We start from the raw sequence: 25,242 nt of genomic DNA on the forward strand, positions 1-25,242 counted from the left end.
CCAAGAAAAAAGATTTGTTGCTGCCCCAAATTGCTGCATGCTGGCTGGGGAATTCTTAAATTTGCCAGGATTAAAAGTCTCTGCAATTATACCCACAATGAACTCAGGCAGGTGCTTCGCCCTTTAAAATCTACATTGTATATTTCAGGCCACCCATTTTAAAATAAACCTTTCATATGGTTAACTATTAACTAATATCTGTTTTGTTGTCTCTCAAATGCTATATGCAAGTTGAAAATCACATCTGCATTCCTATTGCCTCAATCCTTACTGGACACAGAGGGCCTACTTCTGAGTAAATCTTCATTTGCAGTTCCCAACTGGAATTTACTCTACGACTTCCCTAATTCCAAAGACATTGATAAGTTTGGGGAAGGTACAGCCTGGCTTTGATGCACTTGGATCTTCTAGCTGATTTCCTGCTTTTATTTAGCAAAAGTGTAAAATTTTAAATAGAATAGAATAGAATAGAATAGAATAGAATAGAATAGAATAGAATAGAATAGAATAGAATTTTTTTATTGGCCAAGTGTGATGGACACACAAGGAATTTGTCTTGGTGCATATGCTCTCAGAGTACATAAAAGAATGATAGTCATAGGGTACAAATAAGCAATCAGGAAGCAATCAATATCAATATAAATCATAAGTATAAAAATAACAAAGTGACAGTCATACAGTCATATGTGGAAGGAGATGGGTAATGGGAACAATAAAAGATTAATAGTAGTGCAGACTTAGTAATAGTTTGACAGTGTTGAGGGAATTATTTGTTTAGCAGAGTGAATGTCTTTGGAGATTCTCAGTCATCCAAGTCACAGTTGTCCCAAAGGTGCTTTTTAAAGAGGCAACTGAACTTTATGTTTTGTTTTATTTTTTTTTATTTGTCACAACAGTATATATAAGCATAAGCATGAAATAACTATACAATATATATGCATACATATAAGCATAAGTAAGTAATAACTATATGAAATTGGATACAATCTCATATAGGGAACATTATTATTTTTTAATTTTGTTTTGTTCTTCTTGGAAGACTTTTCGCTTCTCCTCCAAGAAGCTTCTTCAGCTTCTTGGATGAGAAACCAAAGGTCTTCAAGAAAAAAACAACCAGAAATTCCGGTTGCCTCTTGAAAAAGCACCTTTGGGACAAAAAGAGTGTTCCTGTCACGCTGTTCAAAAGTGATTTGGCACCACCTTTTGCCAGATTGTTTGCTTTGGCTGTGTTCGCTGTTTACCTCCCTGGCCTGCATCCCAGGGATCGCCTGGTGGTCTTTGATCCAAGTCCCCACCAACCTGCTCAGCTTCCCAAACAGACATGTTGCACTTTGGCTGCGTCCAGCTAAGCAACCTAGCGGAGAAGCGCCTTCCTTGGCTGGCGGCCGCCGCCCCTCTTTCCTCGCCGCTTCCCCTTTAAGCCCCAGAGCAAACTCCCCACGGCTTCTCCCCGCCCGCCCCGTCTGTCGGTCCGGCCTCCCTCCCTCCCTCCCTCGCTCCACCCAGCAGCGCAGCCGCCCGTGCGCGAATCGCAACTTTTCCCCCGGCGCTGCTCCGCGTCCGGGCTTCGCTTTCCTCGGCGGAATCTCCCTCCTTTCCCCGCCGGTGTTCGGGCGCTCTCCGCCAGCTCCGATCCTTCGGGATCTGCTTCCCCCATTCGCGTCCTCCGTGCAATTTGCTTTTGGCCTCGCCCGGAAGGTGAGCCGTCTCCGGGGACCCCCGCTCTTCTTCTCCCGGTCCCCGCGCTCGGCTCGCTTTCCCCGCGGGGTCGGTCAGTCCGTGTCTTGCTTGCTCGGCCCGGCGGGCAGAGGCGGGCGCGCCCCTGCCTGCCGCCCCTCGGTGCTTGCCAGCCGCCCGCCCGCCTGCCTTCCTCTGCAGCTCCGATGAAACCCAGCGGGGGAGCCGAGGCGCCGGAGGGCGAAGGCGCGGAAGGGGAAAGGGAGCCGCTGAACCCCGAGTCGTCTGAGCCGCTGGGCGTCTCCGCCACTTACCGGGAATTTGTCCGGCGAAGTTACCTGGAACTGATGAGCGCCAACCAGCACTCGCTTCACGCCCTGAATTGGCGGCGGCTTTATCTCAGCCGGGCCAAGCTGAAAGCCTCCAGCCGCACTTCGGCTCTGCTGTCCGGCTTTGCCATGGTGAGTGGGGACACCAGAGGGAAGCGTCTGCCGTCCGGAGGGGGGGAAAGGCTGGGTTCGCTCTACCCGGTGGTCCGCGCTGCCCTCGTCCATCTGCCTTGCGGGCGCATCGCAGACAAATCTAGGCAAATCCTCTGTGTTACGATCAAAACCGAGCCCCACATTTCTGTCGCTAAGTGAGACGTTTGCTTGTCCCATTTGAGGTCCTTTCTCCTGCAGTTGCTAAGCGAATCACTCACAGCCCTTGTTAAATTAATAATAGGGCTGTTCAGTGAATCTTGATCCCCCTGTTGACTTTGCTTGTCACAAGGTTGCAGAAAGTGATGACATGGCCCTGGGATACTGCAGCCGTCATAAATGTGAGTCAGTGGCCAAGCATCTGAATTTTGATCATGTAACCCTGGAGATGCTGTCATGGAGAGAAAAATGGTCCCTTCTTTCAGTGATGTTGTAACTTCAAATGGTCACTAAATGAACTGTTGTAATCAAGGACCATCTGTGGGTACTGCTGGTAGAAAATGCGTGCGCATTTCACACATTCCTTATTTCCTGCAAAAGGAAGTGGGGGGGGGAAATTCCTTCCAGGCATCTCTGGGCCTTTCTTCCCACTCCAGATAATACCCCTTTCCGTTGCTTTTCCTCCAATGGTGAATGCCTCTGGTGACCCCAATCTAATTTTTTAGAAGTCAGTGCTTTTTTTTTTTTTATCTGACCCAAGCAGATCAATCCAAGACTGGCTAATCTTGATCATCAAAGCAGGCTCAGGATTTTTCTGAATCTATATGCTTTCTTTCCCCAAAGGGGTGCGAAATTGGAAGCAGGTTTCATGACTGGGAGAAAACCTGAGCTTTGCAAAAGTGTTCAGAACTGTTTTTCTTCCTGTGGCTCAGTCCAGTGGTTCCCCTCGTGAACAGCCTTGTGGCATCTTCTGTAAGCCATAAAACATTGTGTTAACTTTGGCTATTTTAAGACGTGCTGACTTCAATTCCCAGGGGAATTCTGGGAATTGAAGTCCACATGCCTTAAAGTGTCTGAGGTTGACTTCACATCGCCTTAAAATATGGCTGTGGGATAGAAGCGTTTGCCATGTGCAGTTTCCAGGCTCCTTTCTGACTTTTCCCAACCCAGGCATGCTTTTCAAAAAGCTTTGGTGTGCGGATCCCATGGTCCACAATATAGCTGGCTAAAATGATGGGTATTATAGTCCAAAACTTCCAAGAGCATTTTGCTTGGGAAAAGGCTACTTTCGGGTACGTAGTCTGAATCTCTCTATAAAGTTCGGGGTGCCCAAATATGTCAGCCCAACCTTTCTGGATACTGTATTTATTATTTCAATTTATGTGGCCCACTCCTCTCAAATTCATGACTCTGGGCAGCTTGCCATAATTAAAAACTATCTGAAATTTAAGAAACGATATAAAAAAGCCATCCAAGAGCCAATTTGGTCTAATGCAGGGGTCTTCAACCTTAAACACTCGAAGAGCCATTTGGACCCATTTTCCACAAAAAAGAAAAAACCAGGAGCCACAAAACTCTCCCTGTGCTTGACTATTTCCTGAGCAGCCACAGAACTAGCATTTGTAGTTGAATTAAACGTTCTCTTTTCTTCTGAAACTTTTCTTTTCTTGGATTTATTCATGGCTGGACTAGTAGGGGTTGAAAAGCTCAATAAATCGTGTGCTGGTGGGTGTCGCACATTGGTGGTTGTGACACATATTTTGAATGACAGGTAGCCGCAGCAGAGGGGTGAAAGAGCCACATTCGGCTCCAGAGCCACAGGTTGCTGACCCCTAGCCTAGTCCTTCTTTTCTCTAGACTAGCTGAGTCCCAATTCCTGCAATCTTTCTTCACATGTTTTAGTTTCCAGTCCCTGAATCATCTTAGTTGCTCAGAGTCTCAACAACTTTTTTTTATAATATGGTGAGAAAGACAGAGGTGGCCTGAAGCGGCTCCACAGCCGCAGTTGCTGACCCCTGGTCTAATGGTAAATGCTGCAAGCTAGAAAGCAGGAGATTGTGTTGTAAATGTTGTACCTTGATGAACGTATCTTTTCTTTTATGTACACTGAGAGCATATGCACCAAGACAAATTCCTTGTGTGTCCAATCACACTTGGCCAATAAAAATTCTATTCAATTCTATTCTATTGTAAGTTCAAGTTCTACTTTAGCTATAAAATAAAGCCAGTTTAGGAAACTTTGGGCCAGTACCCCCCCCCACCTCTCTCAGCCTGACCCACCTCACAGGGTTGTGATTGTAGGGAATATAGGAGGAGGAAGATGTGTTGGATTAAGGGGCTTTAACTTTCTCTACCTTTTGAGACCCCCAACCCAGTGGCGGGTTTCAAATTTTTTTACTACTGGTTCTGTGGGTGTGGCTTGGTAGGCGTGGCATGGCTTGGTGAGTGTGGCTTGGTGGACGTGACAGGGGAAGGCTACTGTAAAATCTCCATTCCCTCTCCAATCCAGGAGAAGGTTACTGCAAAATCCCCATTTCCCCCCCATCAGCTGGGACTTGGGAGGCAAAGAATAGATGGGGGCGGGGCCAGTCAGAATTTTTACTGCCGGTTCTCCGAACTACTCAAAATTTCCGCTACCGGTTCTCCAGAACTGGTCAGAACCTATTGAAACCCACCTCTGCCCCACCCTCACCCACCCCCAGCTATTCACCAAGACAAATTCCTTGTGTTTCCAATCACACTTGGCCAATTAAAAAAAATTCTATTCTATTCTATTGTTTATTTACAGACCTTAAAATAGGCCTTGCTTTGTTTTCAAAAACAAAAAGGAAAACTGATAAACCAATTTTAAAACACACTAGGAAATTCACCACTACCACTGATGAAGGCCCAGATACTTTGCTTTCTCTTTACTGCTACTTTCCCACTTCTCAGGGCCAAAAGCTAAGTTATTTGATGCTGCCACGGAAGACTTTTTGAAAAGGGAAGAGCTCGTTTGCAGAAACTTTTTTTGCTCTTTCGTTGCACGGTGCTCAATCCCTCCGCACATTAATTCTGGAGTGCTAGGCTTCTGCTAATGTCGTAAGCCCCATTATCCTCTGAGTGTGTGCATAGTTATTAAGTGAATCACTGCAGTTGTAAAGCGAATCATGTGGTCGTTAAGTGAATCTGGCTCCTTCCCCCCATTGCTTTTGCCTGTCGAAACTGGCTGCACTGGTTGCCTCCATCGTGAGCCCAGGACACTGCAAGCGTTGTAAATACGTGTGGATTGCCAAGTCCCTGAATTTTGATCAACTGACCTTGGAGATGCTGCTATGGTTGTAAATTCAAGGACTGGTCATAAGCCACACTTTCAGTGTCACGGTAACCGTGAGCGGTCGTTAAATGAATGTTTTTAAGTTGAGGACTAGCTGTACAGAGAATCTTCCCCTGCAACCGTCCACTGTCCAACCGTCTTGGCATGCTAGCAGTGGCTATGCTGTGCCTTCTGAGAATGCAGATAGTCCTCGACTTACAACAGCTCATTTATTGACTGTTCAAAGTTACGACGCTACTGAAAAAAGGTGACTTATGACCATCTGTCAGACTTACGACCTTTGAAACATCCCTAGGGTCACGTGATGCTTGGAAACTGGTTCGTATTTATGACCTTTGCTGTGTCCCAGGATCATGTGATCATTTTCTGTGACCTTCTGACAAGCAAAGTCAATGGGGAAGCCAGATTCACTTAACAATCGGGTGGTAACTCGTCAACTCTGGTTGATTCACTTAGCAGCTGTGCAAGAGAGGTCGTAAAATGGGGCAAAACTCCCTTAACAAATGTCTCACTTAACCAACAGAAATGTTGGGCTCAATTGTGATAGTAAGTCGAGGATTACCTGTATGTAGGATTGCTATCTGTGGCCGATAAATACAGTATTTTCCCCCTGTCTTTTGCATAGTTTTTATATTCTTAAGATTGTAGGCCACCCAGCGTTATCGTGCATAAGATGAATGGCCAATTAATTTTGCAAATAAATAAATAAAATTTGGACATCAGAGGATCTTTTGCCTAAAGCCCATGTAGATCATTTCTTTTGCCACAATTTCGGTATTCAGTATATTTTAATTTACTTTTGTCCCTCCTTTCTTCTGGGAGGACTCAAATTCACCGATAAGGTTTTACACCCACTCCTTTTTTTTTTTTTTTTTGTAATAGTCCTATTAGCTGGGTTAGGTGGAAAACTGGGACCAGAGAATAGAGCTGGAAAGGACCTTGGGGGGTCTTCTAGTCCAACCCTCTGCTTAGGCAGGAAACCCTATTTCAGACAAATGCCTGTCCAATCTCTTCTTAAAAACCTCCAGTGTTGGAACATTCACAACTTCTGGAGGCAAGTTGTTCCACTGATTAATTGTTCTGTCAGGAAATTCCTTCTTAGTTCTAGGTTGCTTCTCTCCTTGATTAGTTTCCGTCCACTGCTTCTTGTTCTACCCTCAGGTGCTTTGGAGAATAGCTTGATCCATTCTTCTTTGTGGCAGCTCGTGAGATATTGGAACACTGCTATCATGTCATCCCCTAGTCCAGGGGTTTGCAACCTTAAACATTCAAAGAGCCATTTGGACCCGTTTCCCACAAAAAAGGAAACACTGGGAGCCACATAACCCTTCCTGTGCCTGACCACAGAACTAGCATATGTAGTTGAATTAAATGTTCTGTTTTCTTCTGAAACTTTTCTTTTCTTGGATTTATCCATGGCTGGCCTACCAAGGGTTGTAAAGCTCAATAATTCACATGCCAGCGGGTGTCGCATATTGGCGGTTGAGACATATGTTTTGAATGACAGGGAGCCGCAGCAGAGGGGTGAAAGAGCCACATGCGGCTCCATAGCCACAGGTTGCTGACCCCTGGCCTAGTCCTTCTTTTCTCTAGACTAGCTGTGTCCCAATTCCTGCAATCTTTCTTCACATGTTTTAGTTTCCAGGCCCTGAATCATTTTAGTTGCTCAGAGTCTCAACAACCTTTTTGTATAATATGGTGACCAAGACAGAGGTGGCCTGAAGCAAAAATAAGAAGTTTCCTTTCTCCAGGCCAGACATGCTGAGAGCCTTATATTTCCGCATTTGGGGCCACACCCAACACAGAAGGGTAATTTCGCAGGCTATAAGGGCGGCTTGATGTGAAGCAGAGCTTTGGGCTCTAGTAGAAGGGAAGGCCTGGAATGATCAGGAGAATATTGAAGGCTGACATCGCTGTTCCTGCTAACACCTGCCGCCTGAAGCAATCAGTTTTTCACTGTGTTTAATGACACAGCTTGTCTGATTACAATCGGTTGCTGAGCTGGACGGCAGATGAAGGAAATTAATCAGGGTTTTGGTTTCTTGTTTTCCTGCATCATTCATTAGGAACCAAAATGGAGGGAAAGTTGCTTTAGAGTTTTAGAAAGCTAATTGAATAGGTTGCCATTTATCCTACCAGTTTCAGCTGGTAGGTGAACACTGGATGTTTTTAAGAACAGATTGGGCAACCATTTGACTGAAATGGTATAGGGCAGAGGTCAGCAACCTGCGGCTCTGGTGCCGCATATGGCTCTTTCACTCTTCTGCTGTGGCTCCCTGTCACTCAAAATATGTGCGACACCCACTGGCACGCGATTTATTGAGCTTTTCAACCCCTGGTAGGCCAGCCATGAATAAATCCAAGAAAAGAAAAATTTCAGAAGAAAAGAGAACGTTTAATTCAACTACATATGCTAGTTCTGTGGCTGCTTAGGAAATAGTCAAGTACAGGAAGGGTTTTGTGGCTCCCGGTGTTTTCTTTTTTGTGGGAAATGGGTCGAAATGGCTCTTCAAGTTTTTAAGTATAGGGTTTCCTGCCTAAGCAGGGGGTTGGGCTAGAAGACATCGAAATTCCCTTCCAACTCTGTTTTCTTTCCTATCCTATCCTATCCTATCCTATCCTATCCTATCCTATCCTATCCTATCCTATCCTATCCAGTGGCGAAATCCTCCATGGGTTGCCACTGGTTCGCTGCCTGCGTATGCACGCTGTGTGCCAAATGTGAGCTATGCATGCACATGTGTGCCAAATGCATGCTGCGTGAACATCTGCAGTGCGTGCTAAATGCATGCTGTATGTGTGCGCATGCACAGCGCTCACCAAACATGTGCTTCACACAGGAAAATAAGCCATTTGAAGGTAAGTAGAACAACGGTGGGGGGAACAGCTGTGGTGCATGATTTATATTCGCTAGAAAGGAGGAATATAAATCGTGTGGCACAGCTTTTTTTTAACTACCGGTTCACCCAAAACGGTAGCTTTTATTACTTCCGGTTCACCTGAACCGGTAAGAACCGGTAGCATTTCACTCCTGATCCCATCCTATCCTATCCCATCCCAATTATTTCTATTACTATTTCTATTTCCAGCTCTGAAAAAACAGGTCTAGCTAGAACACAGTAGTCTCCTGAATTATTTTTCCCTCAAAGCATATTTGATTTTTTTAACCACAAAAAAAAGGGGGTCACTAAATGAACTGTTGTAAGTTGAGGTAGTCCTCAACTTACAACAGTTCATTTAGTGACCCCCCCTTTTTTTTTTTTAATTTATATCCCACCCTTCTCCGAAGACTCAGGGCAGCTTACATTGGGTTAAGCAATTGTTTAAAGTTACAATATCATTGAAAAAGTGACATGACCTTTTTCACACTTAACGACCACTGCAAAATCCCCATGGTCATATACTCAAAATTCAAATGCTTGGCAACTGATTCATATTTATAATGGTTGTAGCGTTCTGGGGTCATGTGATCTGCTTTTGCGACCTTCTGACAACGGAGAAGCCAGATTCACTTAACAGCTGTATTACTGACTTAACCATTGCAATGATTCAGTTAACAACTGTGGCAAGAAAAGTTGTAAAATGGGGTAAAACTCACAAACGTTTCCCTTAGCAACATAAATTTTGGGCTCAATTGTGGTCATAAATTGAGGACTACCTGTTCACTTGCTGTTGATTTTTTTTAATAGCAACAAATGCCTCTTCCATTTATCTAGATCAGAATTTTGGTAGCTTTAATATGTTTGGCATGCTAGCTGGGGGATTCTGGGAGTTGAAGTCCACACTTCTTAAAAGTTTGAAAAACACTGATTTAGAGATTCAAAAGCTTCTTTAACAGGCAGAAGAAGAAGAAAAAAATCCTGATCTAAAGTGTTTTGTGTTTTTTTTTTAAAAAAAATTCAAATAAGTAGCAATTATGGGAGCTAGGAAACTGCCTTCCTGGTGTCACCAAATAGGTGATTACAATGACAAAACTGGAGAAAAGGAATTTGTACAGATGTGAAAACATTTCAAGAGAATAAAACTTTATATTTGTCTACATTTTGACCAACTTTCTAGTGTTTCTTCCAGGTCTTGGAATCTTCCACAGCCTTCCCAAGATTGAAAATGCTTCTAATTTGGCAGTGATAGCTAAAAAGCCATAATTTGGGCCACAGTTAATTAATTACATATACTCCTTGGGGTAAAGTAGTATTTTCCCAGCAATTTCTCCAGAAGTCTTAAATATGGTTCTAACATATTGGTTCTAACTGGATAGGCAGCGGGACAGATTTAATTTATCAATCCTGCTGGAACAGAAAATACCTCATTGTTGGCAAAAACATGAGTGTGGCTATATTTTATTTTTAAATGCACAGAGGGTTTGGAATGATGCAACCCTGAGAAAGAGAATTTATGTTGTTCAGAAGGGAATTGTGTTCCTTGTGTTCCTCGGAGACCGTTATGCTCCATATATGGTCAAAGGTAATGTGCTGTTCGGTCTAGCGATTAAGGCATCAGGGCTAGAAACCAGGAGACCATGAATTCTAATCCTACCTTAGGTATAAAAGCCAGGAAGGGGACCTTGGCCCAGTCACTTTCTCTCAACCTGAAGAAACAGCAAACAACTTCTGAAAAACCTTGCCAAGAAAACTGCAGAGAAGTCCACGGAATCTTTGAAAAACTGGACGTGGTTGTATGAAAAGGGGAAAAAAAGAAGTGCTGTTATCTTCCCTTCCCCCCCCCACCAAAAATAATTGTTAGATCAAAGGTGGCTTTGAAAAGATATTCAGATCCCAGCCAACGCAGCATGTCTTTTTTCTCTGGCTATTATATTAGGGGGGGGGCGGTTTTCCTCTTTTCTTCAGATCTACAGGAAGGGTAAAGAAACGTCTCTTGCAGCCGCACCTTCAGCTGGTGAGAGGGATGAGGCTGGTCTTCCTGCTTGCTGTGATGCTCTTCCTAGGAGATCATGGAAACAGAAACAGCCTTGATGATAAAACCTTTGATGTGTCTTCTTCCCGCTGTTGGTATCCGAGGGATGTGCCTGGATTTCCACTGCTGGGTGTTGCACGAACCACCCAATCAATTACTTGCTTCCTGAATTCGATGATCTTGTATTTGCTTCTCCTCCTGCAATCCTGGGTTGTACCCATCTCCGCTACCATCTCACTCATCGGATTGGGATTACCTGTGTTTCCCCAAAAATAAGACCCTGTCTTAGGTATATTTTTTTGAATCCTGAAATAAGTGCTTGGCCTTATTGCCATGCGCTCAAAAGCCCAATGGGGCTTATTATCAGGGGATGCTTTATTTGGGGGGAAACAGAGTAGGTGTAAGTAGGTTCTCTTCTCATCCTTGGCCAGAGGAGCCAAATTTGGAGGCTAAGAAACTCCAATCTTGTCAACTGGATGTCTCTTCTTATGGGTCCAAAATATTTCGCTGCTTATCCAAGTAGCGTCTTCAGCCTGAGCAAGTTGATTAGGTGGACCCAGTGGTGAAATCCAAATTTTTTTACTACCGTGTTATGTGAGTGTGGCTTGGTGGGCGTGGCATGGCTTGGTGGGCGTGACAGGGGAAGGATACTGCAAAATCTCCATTCCCACCTCACTCCTAGGGGAAGGATATTGCAAAATCTCCATTCCCACCCCACTCTGGGGCCAGCCAGAGCTGGTATTTGCCGGTTCTCCAAACTACTCAAAATTTCTGCTACCGGTTCTCCAGAACCTGTCAGAACCTTCTGGATTTCACACCTTTTTTTATTTGAATTTATATCCCGCCCTTCTCTGAAGACTCAGGGCGGCTTATACAGTGTTAAGCAATAGTCTTCATCCATTTGTATATTATATACAAAATCAACTTTTATTGCCCCCAACAATCTGGGTCCTCATTTTACCTACCTTATAAAGGATGGAAGGCTGAGTCAACCTTGGGCCTGGTGGGACTTGAACTTGCAGTAATTGCAAGCAGCTGTGTTAATAACAGACAGACTTAGTCTGCTGAGCCACCAGAGGCCCTGGGTGGACCCCATAGGTGTTCTCTAGGGAGGTTTCATTTCTTACCCTGGAAGACATTTATGGAATCCTCCCTAACCAACTTGATCAGGCTGAGGAAGCTACTTGGAAAAGCAGTGAAATGTTTTGGACCAACAAGAAAAGAAGTTGGCATGACACAACATTCAGATAACTTTACCTGGATGACTGAGAATCTTCATCGACAAATCTCTAAGCTCCAATCTGCTAACAATGCCCTAGGGAGATACACCTGGTGAGACTCAGAAGAAGAGCCTTCTCCCTGGTGGCTCCCTCTCTCTGGAACATCTCCCCCCCCTAGATTAGAATGGCCCCCACTCTGACATTCTTCCAGAAGGTGCTGAAGACCTGGTTCAGCCAGCGTACCTAGGGAACACAGAGCAGGATAGAGGCCATTAAGTGGCTCGTATGATGTGCTGTTGCCAGGGCAGGGGGTTATTTTATTATATTATTTTATTAATTTATTATAGGATTCTCTCTTATTAGTTTTATCGTTTTTATATGATGTTTTTATATTCTTGTAAGCCGCCTTGAGTCGCCATAAATGGCAATATAAATCTCCTAAATAAATAAATAAATACAGACAGACAGACAGAGACTAGTGGCCAAAATTGTGGAAACCTTTTGGGAAAAGTGTATTTTCTAAAACTAGCTAACAACATCACTTTTTTTCGGAGTAGCACCATAAAATTATATATCAATGGAAAGATAATTTAATCAAGAATGCAATGCAATAACTTTTATGAAGGATTTGCTATTAGAATAGCACTTACAGTAAAGAAAAGTAAAACACGTAGCAAAAATGAGATATACAAAAATTATCATGTCAGTTAATACTTAGTTGGGTAAACATTTAGCCTTACAACGTCTTCCCATGGAGTGAACCAAGTCTTTTAGTTCTGCAGCTGTTGTAATGTGAAACTAAGATTGAATGATATCTTCTATTAACTGGGTTTTCTTGCTGGGTTGTTTCTGACTAACAAGTTTCTTTAGTCGGCTCCATAGATTTTCAGTTGGGTGAAGGTCTGGGCTATTCCCAGGCCATTCTAGCAGTGGAATATGATTATCTTGAAACTCCCCCAAAAAAGTGGTTATTAGTCATCAAACCTCAAAAATGCTTTTCCCAAAAAATTTCCATAATTTTGGCCACTACTGTAAATATGAGGTTGCATGTTAACCCCTATGCTTCGCTTTCTCCTGCCAATTGGGGGCTCAGCCTCCTCTATCTGTTTGCTGGATTTGGAATACTGTTTCCTAGGACAGCTCCCCTTAACCTGGCACTCTTCTGATGGATTTAGGCTGCAGTTCTTAAGTAACCCAGCCACCCTCTTTTAGACATAAAAACCAGCTGGGGGACCTCAGATATGATTGACTACCTATAGTCCTTGACTCATGACCATAATTGGGACCAGAATTTAAGTGAATTGCACCCAATTTTACGACCTTTTGTCAAGGCTGTTAAGCAAATCACTGCAGTTGTTAAATACCTGCCTGTTTTCAAATGCCTGAATTTTGAACATATGACCATGGGGATGCTTCAACAGTCATAGTGTGAGGATCGGTCATAAGCCAGTTTTTTTAGTGCCGCTGTAACTTCAAATGGTCATTAAATGAACAGTTGTAATTTGAGAACTGTGTATGTATGTGTGTGTATATGCATGTATGTAAATATGTATATGTGTATATGTAAAATAAGACAAGATAAGGTTGTCATCTTTTCTGTGGCCAGATTGGCACACATTAAAAATGAAATTCTTTTGCCTACTCTAAAAAGTATACACATACATAACACATACATAGACATGTTACATACAAACATATGTATGTTAAATATTTATTATTTAAACTGCTGGATTTTATGCTACTGCATAAATCCATACCTATTAAGGAATTTTAATTCTTTTATTAGATGTAAATACATGTGTGTGTGTAAATTAGTAAATTATTTATTAGGTGTAAATACTTGTGTGTATGAGTATGTGTGTCCTGCTTCTACAGAGCCCTGTATCAAATACATTTTCTTTCACCCATATAGTGATCCTGTGTAGCTTCATCAGATTAGTTTTTAATATGCATTGCTTTATTTTCATCATAGAGAGCGAGGGACAGCAGGTAGAGCAGCCTTTTCCCAGTCTTAGTGCCCTCCAAATATGGGGACTTCACCTCCCAGAATTCTTAGAAACAGCCCTGCTAATAGGGGAATTCTGGGAATTGAAGTCTGTACATCCAGAGGTAAAGCTAAAAGCTTAAGAGTTCTGACTGGTTGGATTGCTGACCAACTTTATTTATTTATTCCAAATATTTATAAGTGGGTGCCCCACTTATAACCAACCTTGAAACAAGTTCAAATCCAGTTGTGAGGGCAGCTGAGTGACCTGGAGGTTGACATTCAGCCCAGCATAAAGTACCTCACTTGGTTGTTGTTTGGGATTACAAAATGCGGGTGGGTCATTGGATACTGCCCATAATTTCTTGCAGGAAGGGTGGGATCAAACAACTCTTTAGAAGCCTTGCCACATACCTTGCCAGACCTTAAGGCAAAAACTGTCTGATCTTAGTTGTTGGAAACCAAAGCAACAGGGAGCTCAGGCTGAATATTGAACTGGTCGCAAGGCCTGTTCCAGAATCAACAATTTCTGTTTTGGAAATGTGTGTATGTTTTTTATCTCCCAAAAATATATATAATTGGGGGAAAGTGGCATTTTAAGGAAGGGAAAAATACTGTAAATTCTCATTTCACTTCGGTTCAAGCAAGCTGCCAGAGTTCCTCTACCAGAGCTCCAATTTGTATATTTTAAAGCAGTGTTTCTCCATCTTGGCAACTTTAGGATATGTGGACTTCAACTCCCAGAATTCCCCAGCCAGCATGCATGCTGGTTGAGGAATTTTGGGTGTCGAAGTCCACATCTCTTAAAGTGGCTAAGGCTGATAATCACTGGTTTAGAGAAACCAGCAACAATATACTGAGTTGTTGTTGATCTTCTCTGTTGTTGGCCTGAATCCTGCCTCAGAGTCTAGGACTGTTGAAGAGTGGAAATCCTACAGAACATGTGGAGAGAGATTTCTCATTCAACCTACTGAGAGAAAACAGCCCCTACAGACTTTGAAAATAGGTTAGCCCGCAGGACTTACCGTATTTTTCGGAGTATAGGATGCACTGAAGTATAAGACGCAGCTTAGTTTTTGGGGAGAAAAATAGGGGGGGGGGAAATCTGCCTACGAGGTAATCTGGCTAGCTTCTTTAGTCTGGTCAGCTTCAGCACATTAGTTTGCTGGTTTTGCGAGTGCATGCTTGCTTTTTATCCTCGCTTGGAGATAAAAAGCAGCTTCTAAAGCACAGCTGATTTTTGGAGAGAGAAGCAATGAGAAAAGCAGGTGAAGCTCCGAAGATCGCTTCACTTGCTAGCGCCTCATTAAGCACAGCGGAGAGGCAGGAGCAATGAGAAAAGTAGGCAAAGCACGGAGATTTTTATTTGCTAGCGCCTCGTAAGGGCTGAAAAAAATGCTTTGATTCGGAGTACAAGATGCACCCATTTCAGCCTCTTCAGGGGGAGGAGTGGAAGTGCGTCTTATACTCCGAAAAATACAATAATTTGGAGAAATAATGTCTCCTGGTATAGTCAGAATAACAGAGTTGGAAGGGACCTTGGAGGTCTTGTAGTCCAACCCCCTGCCCAGGCAGGAAACTCTACACCATTTCAGACAAATGGCTATCTAACATTTTCTTAAAAATTTCCCGTGTTGGAGCATTCATGACTTCTGCAGGCAAGTTGTTCCACTTATAGATTGTTCTAAGTGTCGGGAAATTTCTCCATAGTTCTAAGTTGCTTCTCTCCTTGATTAGTTTCCACCCACTGCTTCTTGTCCTGCCTTCAGGTGCTTTGGAGAATAGCTTGACTCCCTCTTCTTTGTGGCAGCCCCTGAGATATTGGAACATTGCTGTCATGTCGCCCTTAGTCCTTCTCTTCAAAAATTGTATTTCTCAGCAGATTCCACACACCTGGAGGTGTGCTAGGATGCTGATGGAGTATAATGGGATCATATATGGTGATCCAGAAAGAACCTCTTATAGTCCTTGATTTACAACAATTAGTTCAGTGACTGTTCAAAGTCACAACGGCACTGAAAAAAGTGACTTACGACCTTTTTCACACTTACGACTGTTGCAGCATCCCCATTATCACGTGACCAAAATTCAGACGCTTGGCAATCAGTTCATATTTAGGAGGGTCGCAGTGCCCCCAGGTCATGTGATCACCCATTGTGACCTTCTGACAAGAAAAATCAGTGAGGAAGCCAGATTCACTTAACAACCGTGTTACTAACTTAACAACTGGTGTGATTCCACTTAACCACGGTGGCAAGAAAGCCTGTAAAATGGGACAAAACTCACTTAACAACTGTCTCACTCAGCAACAAAAATGTTGGCCTCAATTGTGGCTGTAAGTCAATGACTATTTTTTTAACAAGGCAGCCCTAGGTTTCAGAAAATAGGATTGTATCTTTAAAAGCAACTGCAAAAAATAGAAATGAGAGAAATATGAGGCAGCTTTCAGTCTCTGGGAATAGAGGCCGCTACTGGCAGGAGGCCCGTCAGGGTTTATAGGAGCCAAAATTGGAATGTTTGTCAAAGTCCCTCTGGGAACTGAACTGCATTTTTCACCCAGTTGCTCTCAGAATGGAACATCTTAATAGAATAGAATAGAATTGAATTTTTTATTGGCCAAGTGTGATTGGACACACAAGGAATTTGTCTTGGTGCATATACTATCAGTGTACATAAAAGAAAAGATACCTTCATCAAGGTACAACATTTACAACACAAATGATGGTCAATATATCAATATAAATCATAAGGATTGCCAGCAACAAAATTACAGTCATACAGTCATAAGTGGAAAGAGATTGGTGATGGGAACGATGAGAAGATTAATAGTAGTGCAGATTTAGTAAATAGTTTGACAGTGTTGAGGGAATTATTTGTTTAGCAGAGCGATGGCCTTCGAGAAAAAACTGTTCTTGTGTCTAGTTGTTCTGGTGTGCAGTGCTCTATAGGGACGTTTTGAGGGTAGGAGTTGAAACAGTTCATGTCCTGGATGTGAGGGATCTCTAAATATTTTCACGGCCCTCTTCTTGATTCGTGCAGTATAAAGGTCCTCAATGGAAGGCAGGTTGGTAGCAATTATTTTTTCTGCAGTTCTAATTATCCTCTGAAGTCTGTGTCTTTCTTGTTGGGTTGCAGAATCGAACCAGACAGTTATAGAGGTGCAAATGACAGACTCAATAATTCCTCTGTAGAATTGAATCAGCAGCTCCTTGGGCAGTTTGAGCTTACTGAGTTGGCGCAGAAAGAACATTCTTTGTTGTCCTTTTTTGATGATGTTTTTGATGTTAACTGTCCATTTTAAAGCTTGCAATATGATAGAACCTAGAAATTTAAAGGTTTCTACTGTTGATACTGTGTTGTCTAGTATTGTGAGAGGTGGAAGTATGGAAGGGTTTCTCCTAAAGTCTACCACCATTTCTACGGTTTTGAGTGTGTTCAGTTCCAGATTGTTTTGGTTGCACCACAAGGCTAGTTGTAATAAAGTTGATGAAGCTAAACTACAACCTACTGATGAGATTGTCATCTGGGTCATTCCTAAAACATGGTAGGTAGCCGAAGGGCCAGATTTTCAAATTCTTAGAAAAAAAAAAGTCTAGTGTAGCATTTTTCAACCTTAGCCACTTTAAGATGGACAGACTTCAACTCCCAGAATTCCCCAGCCAGCATGAATTCTGGGAGTCCACCCATCTTAAGTGCCTTAGGTTGAGAAACACTCGTCTTCTGATATCATTACAGGTGGCCTTCAAAGTACGATTAAGGGCAATTGAGGCCAAAATTTCTGTTATTAAGTGAAACATTGGTTAAGTGAGTTTTTCCCCATTTTTGAACTTTTTTGCCACTTGTTAAGTGAATCACTGCAGTTGTTAAGTCAGTAACTCGGCTGTTAAGTAAATCTCGCTTTCCCCATTGCCAGAAGGTCGCAAAAGGGGAGCACGTGACCCTGGGACACAGCCACTGGCCTAAGTATGAACCCGTTGCCAAGCATCTGAATTTTGATCAAGTGATCATTGGGAATTCTGCCAAAGTTGCAACTATGAAAAAGTTAACTTTTTTTTAGTTCCGTTGTAACTTCGAGCGGTCACTAAATGAACTGTTGTAAATCGAGGGATTACCTGTTCTTTCACCCAACATTTTAAACGGAGGCATCTGTGCAGTGGGGAAGATTCCTGTTTCTCTTGCAAAGCAGGAAGTAGAAGAGAAGAGACTCCAAAATGGGGTTTTTAATGCTAGGATTTGGGGAGGGCACCATTAAAAAATCTAGAGCTTTATGTTCCCACCCTGGAACTGAGTGTGAAGTCGGTGTCCTCTACCTTCTCCTTCAAGTCTTCTTATTTATCCCCAGTCAGGCAGCACATGCTACCTTGTTAGACTTTGGGCCAACCAGCTGTCACTACTCCATTTAACTGTGGCCCACTTTTTGAAAATAAACTGCTCATCCTTGTCTCTCTTCCCCCTCCTATCCAGTAACTTGATTCATGGCTTCCAGTTGGGCGCTTTCCTGGGACATATTAACCTCCTTCTTGTTGGGAGACCCACCGAAATGCTTGGAGAGACTTCCTTTTGTGGGTCTGGAGAGGCTCCCCGTTTCAAGAAACTCCTGTTTACCCGTCTCCATCTGTTGAATCAGATGGAGGGAGGGAACCATTTTGCTGAGGCTTAAAGCCAGCCGCCTTTTCCATCTCCCTCCTCTCCTCCCCCCCTCCCCAAATTATCTGGGGAAACTGCCAAGGAACTGGAACTTAAGCCAAAGCTGGAGCTATAACCAGTCAGACCAGAATATGGGATGCTGCCCCTCCCCCAATTTTCTTCAGGCAGAACGCTCATGTGCATGTGCCAAGTTGCGGATTAATAGCTTTAAGAGGCACTACGGATCATGCTTGGCTGTAGAGGTAAGCACCAGGACAAATTGCACATGGTCTCTCCTCTTTCTGCAGCTGAGATTTCTATAGGGGTGGTGGATCTGCAACACAACCGGCGGAGATTTATTTACTGTTGTTCTGCGTCATGTTCCAATCAACTCATAGAGAATTGGGATCATCATCTAAGACAGGAGTTCTCCAAACTTGGCAACTTTAAAACTTGGAGACTTCGACTCCCAGAATTCCTCAGCCTAGTATGTCTCAAAAGTTGCCAAGTTTGGAGTTCCCTGATCTAAGCAGCTCCCAGGAAGCTTTAAAACGAGTTTGTAGAGATTCTCAGTCATCCAGGTCAGGGGTCTCCAACCTTGGCAACTTTAAGACTTATGGACTTCAACTCCCAGAATTCCTCAGCCAGGTCATGGTTGTCCCAAAGGTGCTTAAGGAAGGAATTAAACCCTTCCATTCCCCACTATCCTGTCAGAGCTGAAGAAGCTTTTTGGATGAAAAGTGAAATGTCTTCAAAGGAAAAAAAAACAAGGAAATCCAGTTGCTTCCTGAAAAAAGCATGTTTGGGTTAAAAACAGCAGGCTTTGATCAAACTTGGCTGGGCCTCTGTCATTACACCAGCAGCCAGGGCATAACTGAGGGCTGATAGTTGCGGGCCGTGCTAACGTAGACATTTAAGTGAGCTTTGCCCCATTTTATGACTTTTCTTGCCAGAGTTGTTAAGTGAATCACTGCAGTTGTAAAGTTGGAAACTCGAGATGGTTAAGTGACTTCTGATTTCCCCATTGGCTTGTTTGTGAGAAAGGGGATCACACCAACCTGGGATGCTGCTACGGTCATAAATAAGAATCAGTTGCCAGGTGTCTAAATTTTGATCACATGATCACGAGGATGTTGCAATGGTCATTAGTGTGAAAAATGGTCGTAAGTCACTTTTTTTCAGTGCTGTTGTAACTTTGAACGATCCCTAAACACTGTTGCCAAGTCAAGGGCTGCCTGTAACGGCCCCCACTGAGGACTTCATGTGTAGATGTGGATGAGAGAGAAAGTGAGAGAAGGAGAAAGAGAGGGAGAGAGAGGAAGAGAGAGATGCTTACCTAAATAAGTTAACTGGTCAGATCAGTGGTGGGTTTCAAATTTTTTTACTACTGCTTCTGTGGGCGTGGCATGGGAAGGATACTGTAAAATCTCCATTCCCACCCTATTCCAGGGGAAGGATACTGTAAAATCTCCATTCCTTCCCCAATCCAGGGGAAGGTTACTGCAAAATCTCCATTTCCTCCCGATCAGCTGGGAATTGGGAGGCAGAGAATAGGTGGGGCGGGGCCAGTCAGAATTTTTTCTACCAGTTCTCCGAATTACTCAAAATTTCTGCTACTGGCTCTCCAGAACTGGTCAAAACCTGCTGAAACCCACCTCTGGTTCAGATGTTTTGAACTTAAGCTCCTGTTATCCAGGCTATGGTAGCTAGAGATGGCCATCAAACCAGGATGGCACCAGATTGAAGGAGTCTCAAACTTGGCAGCTTTTAAGTTGTTCAGTTCCCAGAATTCCCCAGTCAACCATGCAAGCTGGGGAAATCCGGGAGCTAAAGTCCACCCAATGTAAAGTTGTTAAGGTTAAAAGTTGTCAAGGCTGATTTAGATCTGGACATGGGAGCATAAATCGCATAAATCAATGTGAGTGTAGCTAACACATTTTCCCTTCAGCCCTTGCTATGTTTTTCATTTTTCTTTTAATAGTTTAAAAAGAAAACATTACAAAGCTGGTGTATCTCTCTGGAAGGAACTGGAAGCTGGCTTTCTAAACAGATCTACTGAGGAGCAGGACTCCTTGATCTCTCAGGGAATTATTTCTGAACAAACAGGGTTAGAATAACTTTGCTCCTGTGGCTTCTCCTGAGTTCAAAGCAGGGTGGGTTAAAAAAAAAAGTTAGGCAAATTGTGCTGTGTTTACAACAAAGCTTCCTTGGTATTATGAGTTGGTTTTTTTTAAAAAAAAAGGATGTATAGAGAAAGGGAAGTTGCATGCAGCGAAGCAAAGCACCAATCTTGGTTACTTCGTTGATTCAAGGTCTCCAAGCATGACAGTGATCGTCTTGCATTCATGGAAATAAAAAAAGGGGGTGTGGATAGATAGAGTCTAATCACTCTAGTGCTTTTTGCAAAACCAACCATTCAGCCTCTTTACCCCAAGACAAACATAGGTGGCTTGTTCTACTTGTTTGATTTTTATGATGTCTTCTGATCAGTGACAACTTCCTGAACTAGTCCCTGCAATTTTCTTAGCAAGATTTCAGAAGTCGTTTACTATTGCCTTCTTCCTTGGGTTAAGATGGTGGCTGGCTCAAGACTTCATGTCCATGACAGGACTAGAATTCCTGGTCTCCTAGTCTCTAGCCTGATGTATTTCTCAATCTTGTCGTCTTTGAGAAGTGCAGACCTCAACTCCCAGAATTCCCCAGCCAACATGGCTGGCTAGGGAATTCTGGGAGTTGAAGTCCGCACATCTTGAGGTTGCTAAATTGAGAAACACTGCCTTAATCACTACATCTAATTAGCTGAAACGTAGTTTGGGTGAGGAAAAACATCTGGAGGCACAGTGGAAGGAAAAACTGGTGATGGGGGGAAACCTTATTTACTTTCCAGTGAATGTCCCTAGCCCAACTGAAGGTTTGAACATTCACAAGAAGGTCTCTAATTTCAAATCTGCCATTACCCACCCCCAAAATTATCTGCTCTGTTGAACTAAGATTAGTAAAACTAGAGAATAGTGGGCTATAAGAAGTGGAATAAAGACAGCGCCAAGATATTTGGCTTTTTAAAAACAAGTTGACAGCGGGGAAAAATAATTAAAAGCTGGGTTCACATTTGCAGTGAGCCAGGAAGTTCACTGAATGACCTCCAGTGGTTATTTTCCTTTAAATTACAACAATCTGTCCTTCTGCAGGTAGCCATGGTGGAGGTGCAACTGGAAGACTATGACTACCCTTGGGAGCTGCTGGTAGCCTTCAGTGCCTGCACGACGGTGCTGGTGGCCGTCCACCTCTTTGCCCTTATGGTCAGCACTTGCATCTTGCCCAATATTGAAGCCGTCAGTAACATCCACAACCTCAATTCAGTCAACGAGTCTCCCCACGAACGAATGCACCACTATATTGAGCTGGCCTGGGGCTTCTCCACGGCCTTGGGGATCTTCCTCTTCCTCACTGAAGTGGTGTTGATTTGCTGGGTAAAGTTTATGCCTGTCGGCAACATGGCGACGAGCAGGAAGTGCTGCGCGCCAGAAAGGCTCCATGATGGTAACGCCACAACCTCTACAGACAGCTCTGGCTGGAACGCTGCCATGGCCTCCACGGTGATTATGGTTCCAGTTGGCGTCGTGTTCATCATCTTTGCTTTGCATTTCTACCGCTCCTTGGTGGGGCACAAAACTGATAGGCACCAACAAGAGCTGGAAGAACTTAACCAGATCAAATATCAGTTGGACGGAGAAGCCACATCTCTGCAAGTGGTGTGAGTTGGCAGCCTCACTTGAACTGCAATCGATGTGAACTTTTAGAGAGAAAGGCCCTGCCGTCGGTTGTATCATTTTGTCTCGACAGAAAAACTGTTATGTAACTGCCACTGTTGGAATTTAACCCCAAAGCTGTGATGTTGATGTCACTCCACAGTCTCCAATATCCCAACATTTGTTTGCATTTCCTAGGAGACAATTTTCAAGACCAGGAGAACTTGTTGAAATAGACCTGCTCCTGAAAAGCAGGGAGTGAAATCTAGGGAGGCTTCCCTGGGGAACTTTCCTGTTGGGTAGATTTTTGATCGTATGGTAAAATGTTTACAGGAGGCAGTTGTTGGGGGGGAGAGAAAGGACAGCTTTAGTCTCTCCAGGGGTGAGATTTTTACTTTGTCCTGTAAGATTTCAACTTTGTCTGCAGAACTGGAGAAGATAATCAAAAGGTCTTTGGTGTTTCTGACATTTCAAAATGGGTGGGTTTGAAAAGGTTAGTGCAGTCTGTTCATTTGCAGTCCATTTTGCTTCTTTTCTCATCTTTGTATATATGGAATGGTAGAGTTCACCAACCAAGATTGGTTGGGCTAACTTTTGAACAGGTGTTCGAGCTGCTAGGTGCCAAGAAAGAGGTCTAACATTGTGGCCTAATTAGCCCTGACGTTCTCAAGCTGGCGTCCTCTTCAGCTTTCACTGTGCAGTTCCCCTTGCTGCTTGTTGGACAATCTGAAAATATGCCTAATACCAAACCTTTTCATCAGTTTGACGGAAAGTCGCTGAGTCTCCAGAAGGCCTGGCCTTGGATGCTCAAAGGGGGTAAGAAGTACTTGCATCTTTGATTCGGCATTGTAAATGCAATTCTTCCAGTTGGTCCCTTCCCCTGCCCACCCTTCTTGGGATGCCCTGAATCCAACATTCCCAGGCAGAGCGTTTGATCTAGCACCGTGATGGTGAACCTATGGCATGTGTGCCGGACGTGGCACCCAGAGCCATTTCTCCGGGCATGCGAGCTGTTCTCCGTTGTTCTTCTGGGTTCTGGCATAGTAGCTGGGTGGTTTTCACATGCGCGGGAGTGCTGGAAACTGGAAGAGCAACTGCCTGGTGCGCATGCTGTGAAGATGATCATCTGGTTTCTGGTGTGCACATGTGCACTGGCCAGCTGGTCTTCGCATGTCCATGCGTGCCAGAAACAGGAAGACCAGGTGGCTGGTGCGCATGCGTGCACCAGAAACCAGATCATCTTCCCGGTGCGTGCATGCGCACTGGACAGCTGCTCTTCCATTTCTGGCATGCACACGCGCGCACTCCCATTTCAGCACTTGGCGCCGAAAAGGTTTACCAACACTGATCTAGCACATCTGGAAGGGACTAGGATGGAGGACACTGTGCTGTAGCCAAATTCTTGCATGCAGGCTATGCCATTCCTCAAATGCTTGTTTGCTTACCTCTATGGAAACTTGGCATCAGTTTTGGATCATTGTCAGAATTGGGGTCAGTACAGAAAGTTGGACTTCTGACCTAGGCATTCCTGAGATGTGCATATTATCCCCATATATGTGCTCTGCCCCCAGTCATAAATTGTCGGCCCCTCCCGAGAGATCCTTATTTATAGAGACAAGGTCACACAGTATCTGGGGGAGGGCAGGACAGACTGCTTGGCTCCACTGGGAGATGGCTTCATTACTTGGGGTATTTTTCCAGAGGAGGAAGCAGACTATTGGGATGTGGTAGAAGTTAAATAAATCTAACACCAATTTAGGAATTTGGGGATTTGGGTGGAATTTTGCTTGCCTGCTGTGTTTTCTTTCAAGAACAGATTTGGTCTCAGTCCTTGGTGGGGAGAGCCACTGAATGTTAAAACCAATCTTCTCCCTCTCCATCTTCCTCAACTTCCTGTCCTGCACAGATGTGGACCAGAATCTTATCTCATGGATGAAGATGCTGAGAGCGGCAGTTGTAGACAGGAAATGCCACATTCTAGAAGGCAGTGCCTGAAGTAAGAACGTTAGAACAAGATATCACAGGCAGCTCTCTATGAAATATATCACAAGACGTACATATGGGCCTTTATCCAACAGAACGGCCACAGTGGAAGCAGGTTTCCTGCTGAACAGGAAGTGGAGCAGCTTAAGCCTTCAGTCTTCAGCTGTTCATCTCTTCAGGAATGCTCAGATGTTCTCCTTTAAGAGTTCTGCTTCCTCAGGATTAGGAGCCACATGGACCCATTGGTTATTTTTTGGGAAGCAAAGTAGTTGGAGATAATTTGGGAAGATGAGAAAGGGCCTCTGGTGGCTCAACAGACTAATGCAGTCTGTTATTAACAGCAGCTGCTTGCAATTACTGCAGGTTCAAGTCCCACCAGGCCCAAGGTTGACTCAGCCTTCCATCCTTTATAAGGTAAGTAAAATGAGGACCCAGAATTGTTGGGGGCAATAAGTTGACTTTGTATATAATATACAAATGGATGAAGACTATTGCTTAACATAGTGTAAGCCGCCCTGAGTCTTCGGAGAAGGGCGGGATATAAATGCAAATTTTTTTTAAAAAGAGATTTTTGAATGGATAAAAATAACCCTTTCTTTCTCTATCATGGATTCTACAGCTGTTTTATTGGAAAAGAAAAACGCAACTTCAAGATGTGTGTGTAGGAAGATGGGGAGGGGGATCGAAACAGAATTAGATGTACAGAAAGCCCAGTTGACATTCCCAGGAGCTGGAAGTCAGTGTTTCTCAACCTTGGCAACTTTTAAGATGCATGGACTTTAACTCCCAGAATTCCTCAGCCAGCATGGGAGGGTGAATTTTTCAATTCTGGGGGTTGAAGAAGTCCATGCATTTAAAAAGTTGCCGAGGTGGAAAAGCAAGAGTGCTAGATCATGCAAGCAGTAATGAGAAGAAAATGCATGGAAGTTGGCTGGGGATACTGCTAAAAATATTTGAAGTACAGCAGCTGCTAAATATTCAACACTTTCTTATATCAAGCAATGCTTTACTTTCCTGTTAAAAAATGAATTTAGTCTTAACGAGGCCAGCTCAATTACTTGTACGTCTCAGAGCTTGGCTTTTAAAAGTATTAGGGAAACCAGTTCAGTTTGCATCAGCCTTGTGTAGCCTGGCTTCATCTGAATGCACTGGAACACAGCTTCCTTAACTCTGAGTTGGAATGATCATAAGTTTTGTAGTCCAATGCATCTGAGGGGCTAAAGTGGTTTACATCTTAATCATGCAGAGTTAGAGTTTTTACACTTGTGAATGGTACACAATTAAGAGCTTGGTACACGCTTTACCATGTATTTTCAGACTCATTTTTATTAATTAAGGACGGCGGCTGCCAATA

The 25,242-nt window shown here is 43.6% G+C and overlaps 1 protein-coding gene across 3 annotated transcripts; it reads left to right on the forward strand.

The window, feature by feature from the left end:
- Positions 1 to 1,488: 1,488 nt before the first annotated feature.
- On the forward strand, positions 1,489 to 25,242 carry ORAI3 (ORAI calcium release-activated calcium modulator 3). 3 transcript variants are annotated; one of them, XR_009155131.1, is made up of 3 exons: positions 1,489 to 2,138; positions 21,345 to 22,721; positions 23,812 to 25,242. XR_009155131.1 is itself a non-coding variant. In XM_058183519.1 (3 exons), exons 2-3 carry the CDS (start codon positions 18,309 to 18,311, stop codon positions 21,912 to 21,914), a joined length of 681 nt encoding a protein of 226 aa, XP_058039502.1. In that variant the 5' UTR covers positions 9,794 to 10,615; positions 17,995 to 18,308; the 3' UTR covers positions 21,915 to 25,242. The 3 variants fall into 3 exon arrangements, 2 of the variants coding, with proteins under 2 accessions (XP_058039501.1, XP_058039502.1); XM_058183519.1 differs by lacking the exon at positions 1,489 to 2,138 and adding exons at positions 9,794 to 10,615; positions 17,995 to 18,419 and having other exon boundaries at positions 21,345 to 25,242; XM_058183518.1 differs by having other exon boundaries at positions 21,345 to 25,242.

The sequence above is a fragment of the Ahaetulla prasina genome, chromosome 4 (assembly GCF_028640845.1).
Source record: "Ahaetulla prasina isolate Xishuangbanna chromosome 4, ASM2864084v1, whole genome shotgun sequence".
Classification (NCBI taxonomy): domain Eukaryota; kingdom Metazoa; phylum Chordata; class Lepidosauria; order Squamata; family Colubridae; genus Ahaetulla; species Ahaetulla prasina.

Excerpts from the sequence above, each read along its gene's own strand:
- ORAI3 (XM_058183518.1), top strand. The coding sequence starts at position 1,884 with ATGAAACCCAGCGGGGGAGCCGAGGCGCCGGAGGGCGAAGGCGCGGAA. Across the intron at positions 2,139-21,344 it reads TGCTGTCCGGCTTTGCCATG|GTAGCCATGGTGGAGGTGCA; the intron begins GTGAGTGGGGAC and ends GTCCTTCTGCAG.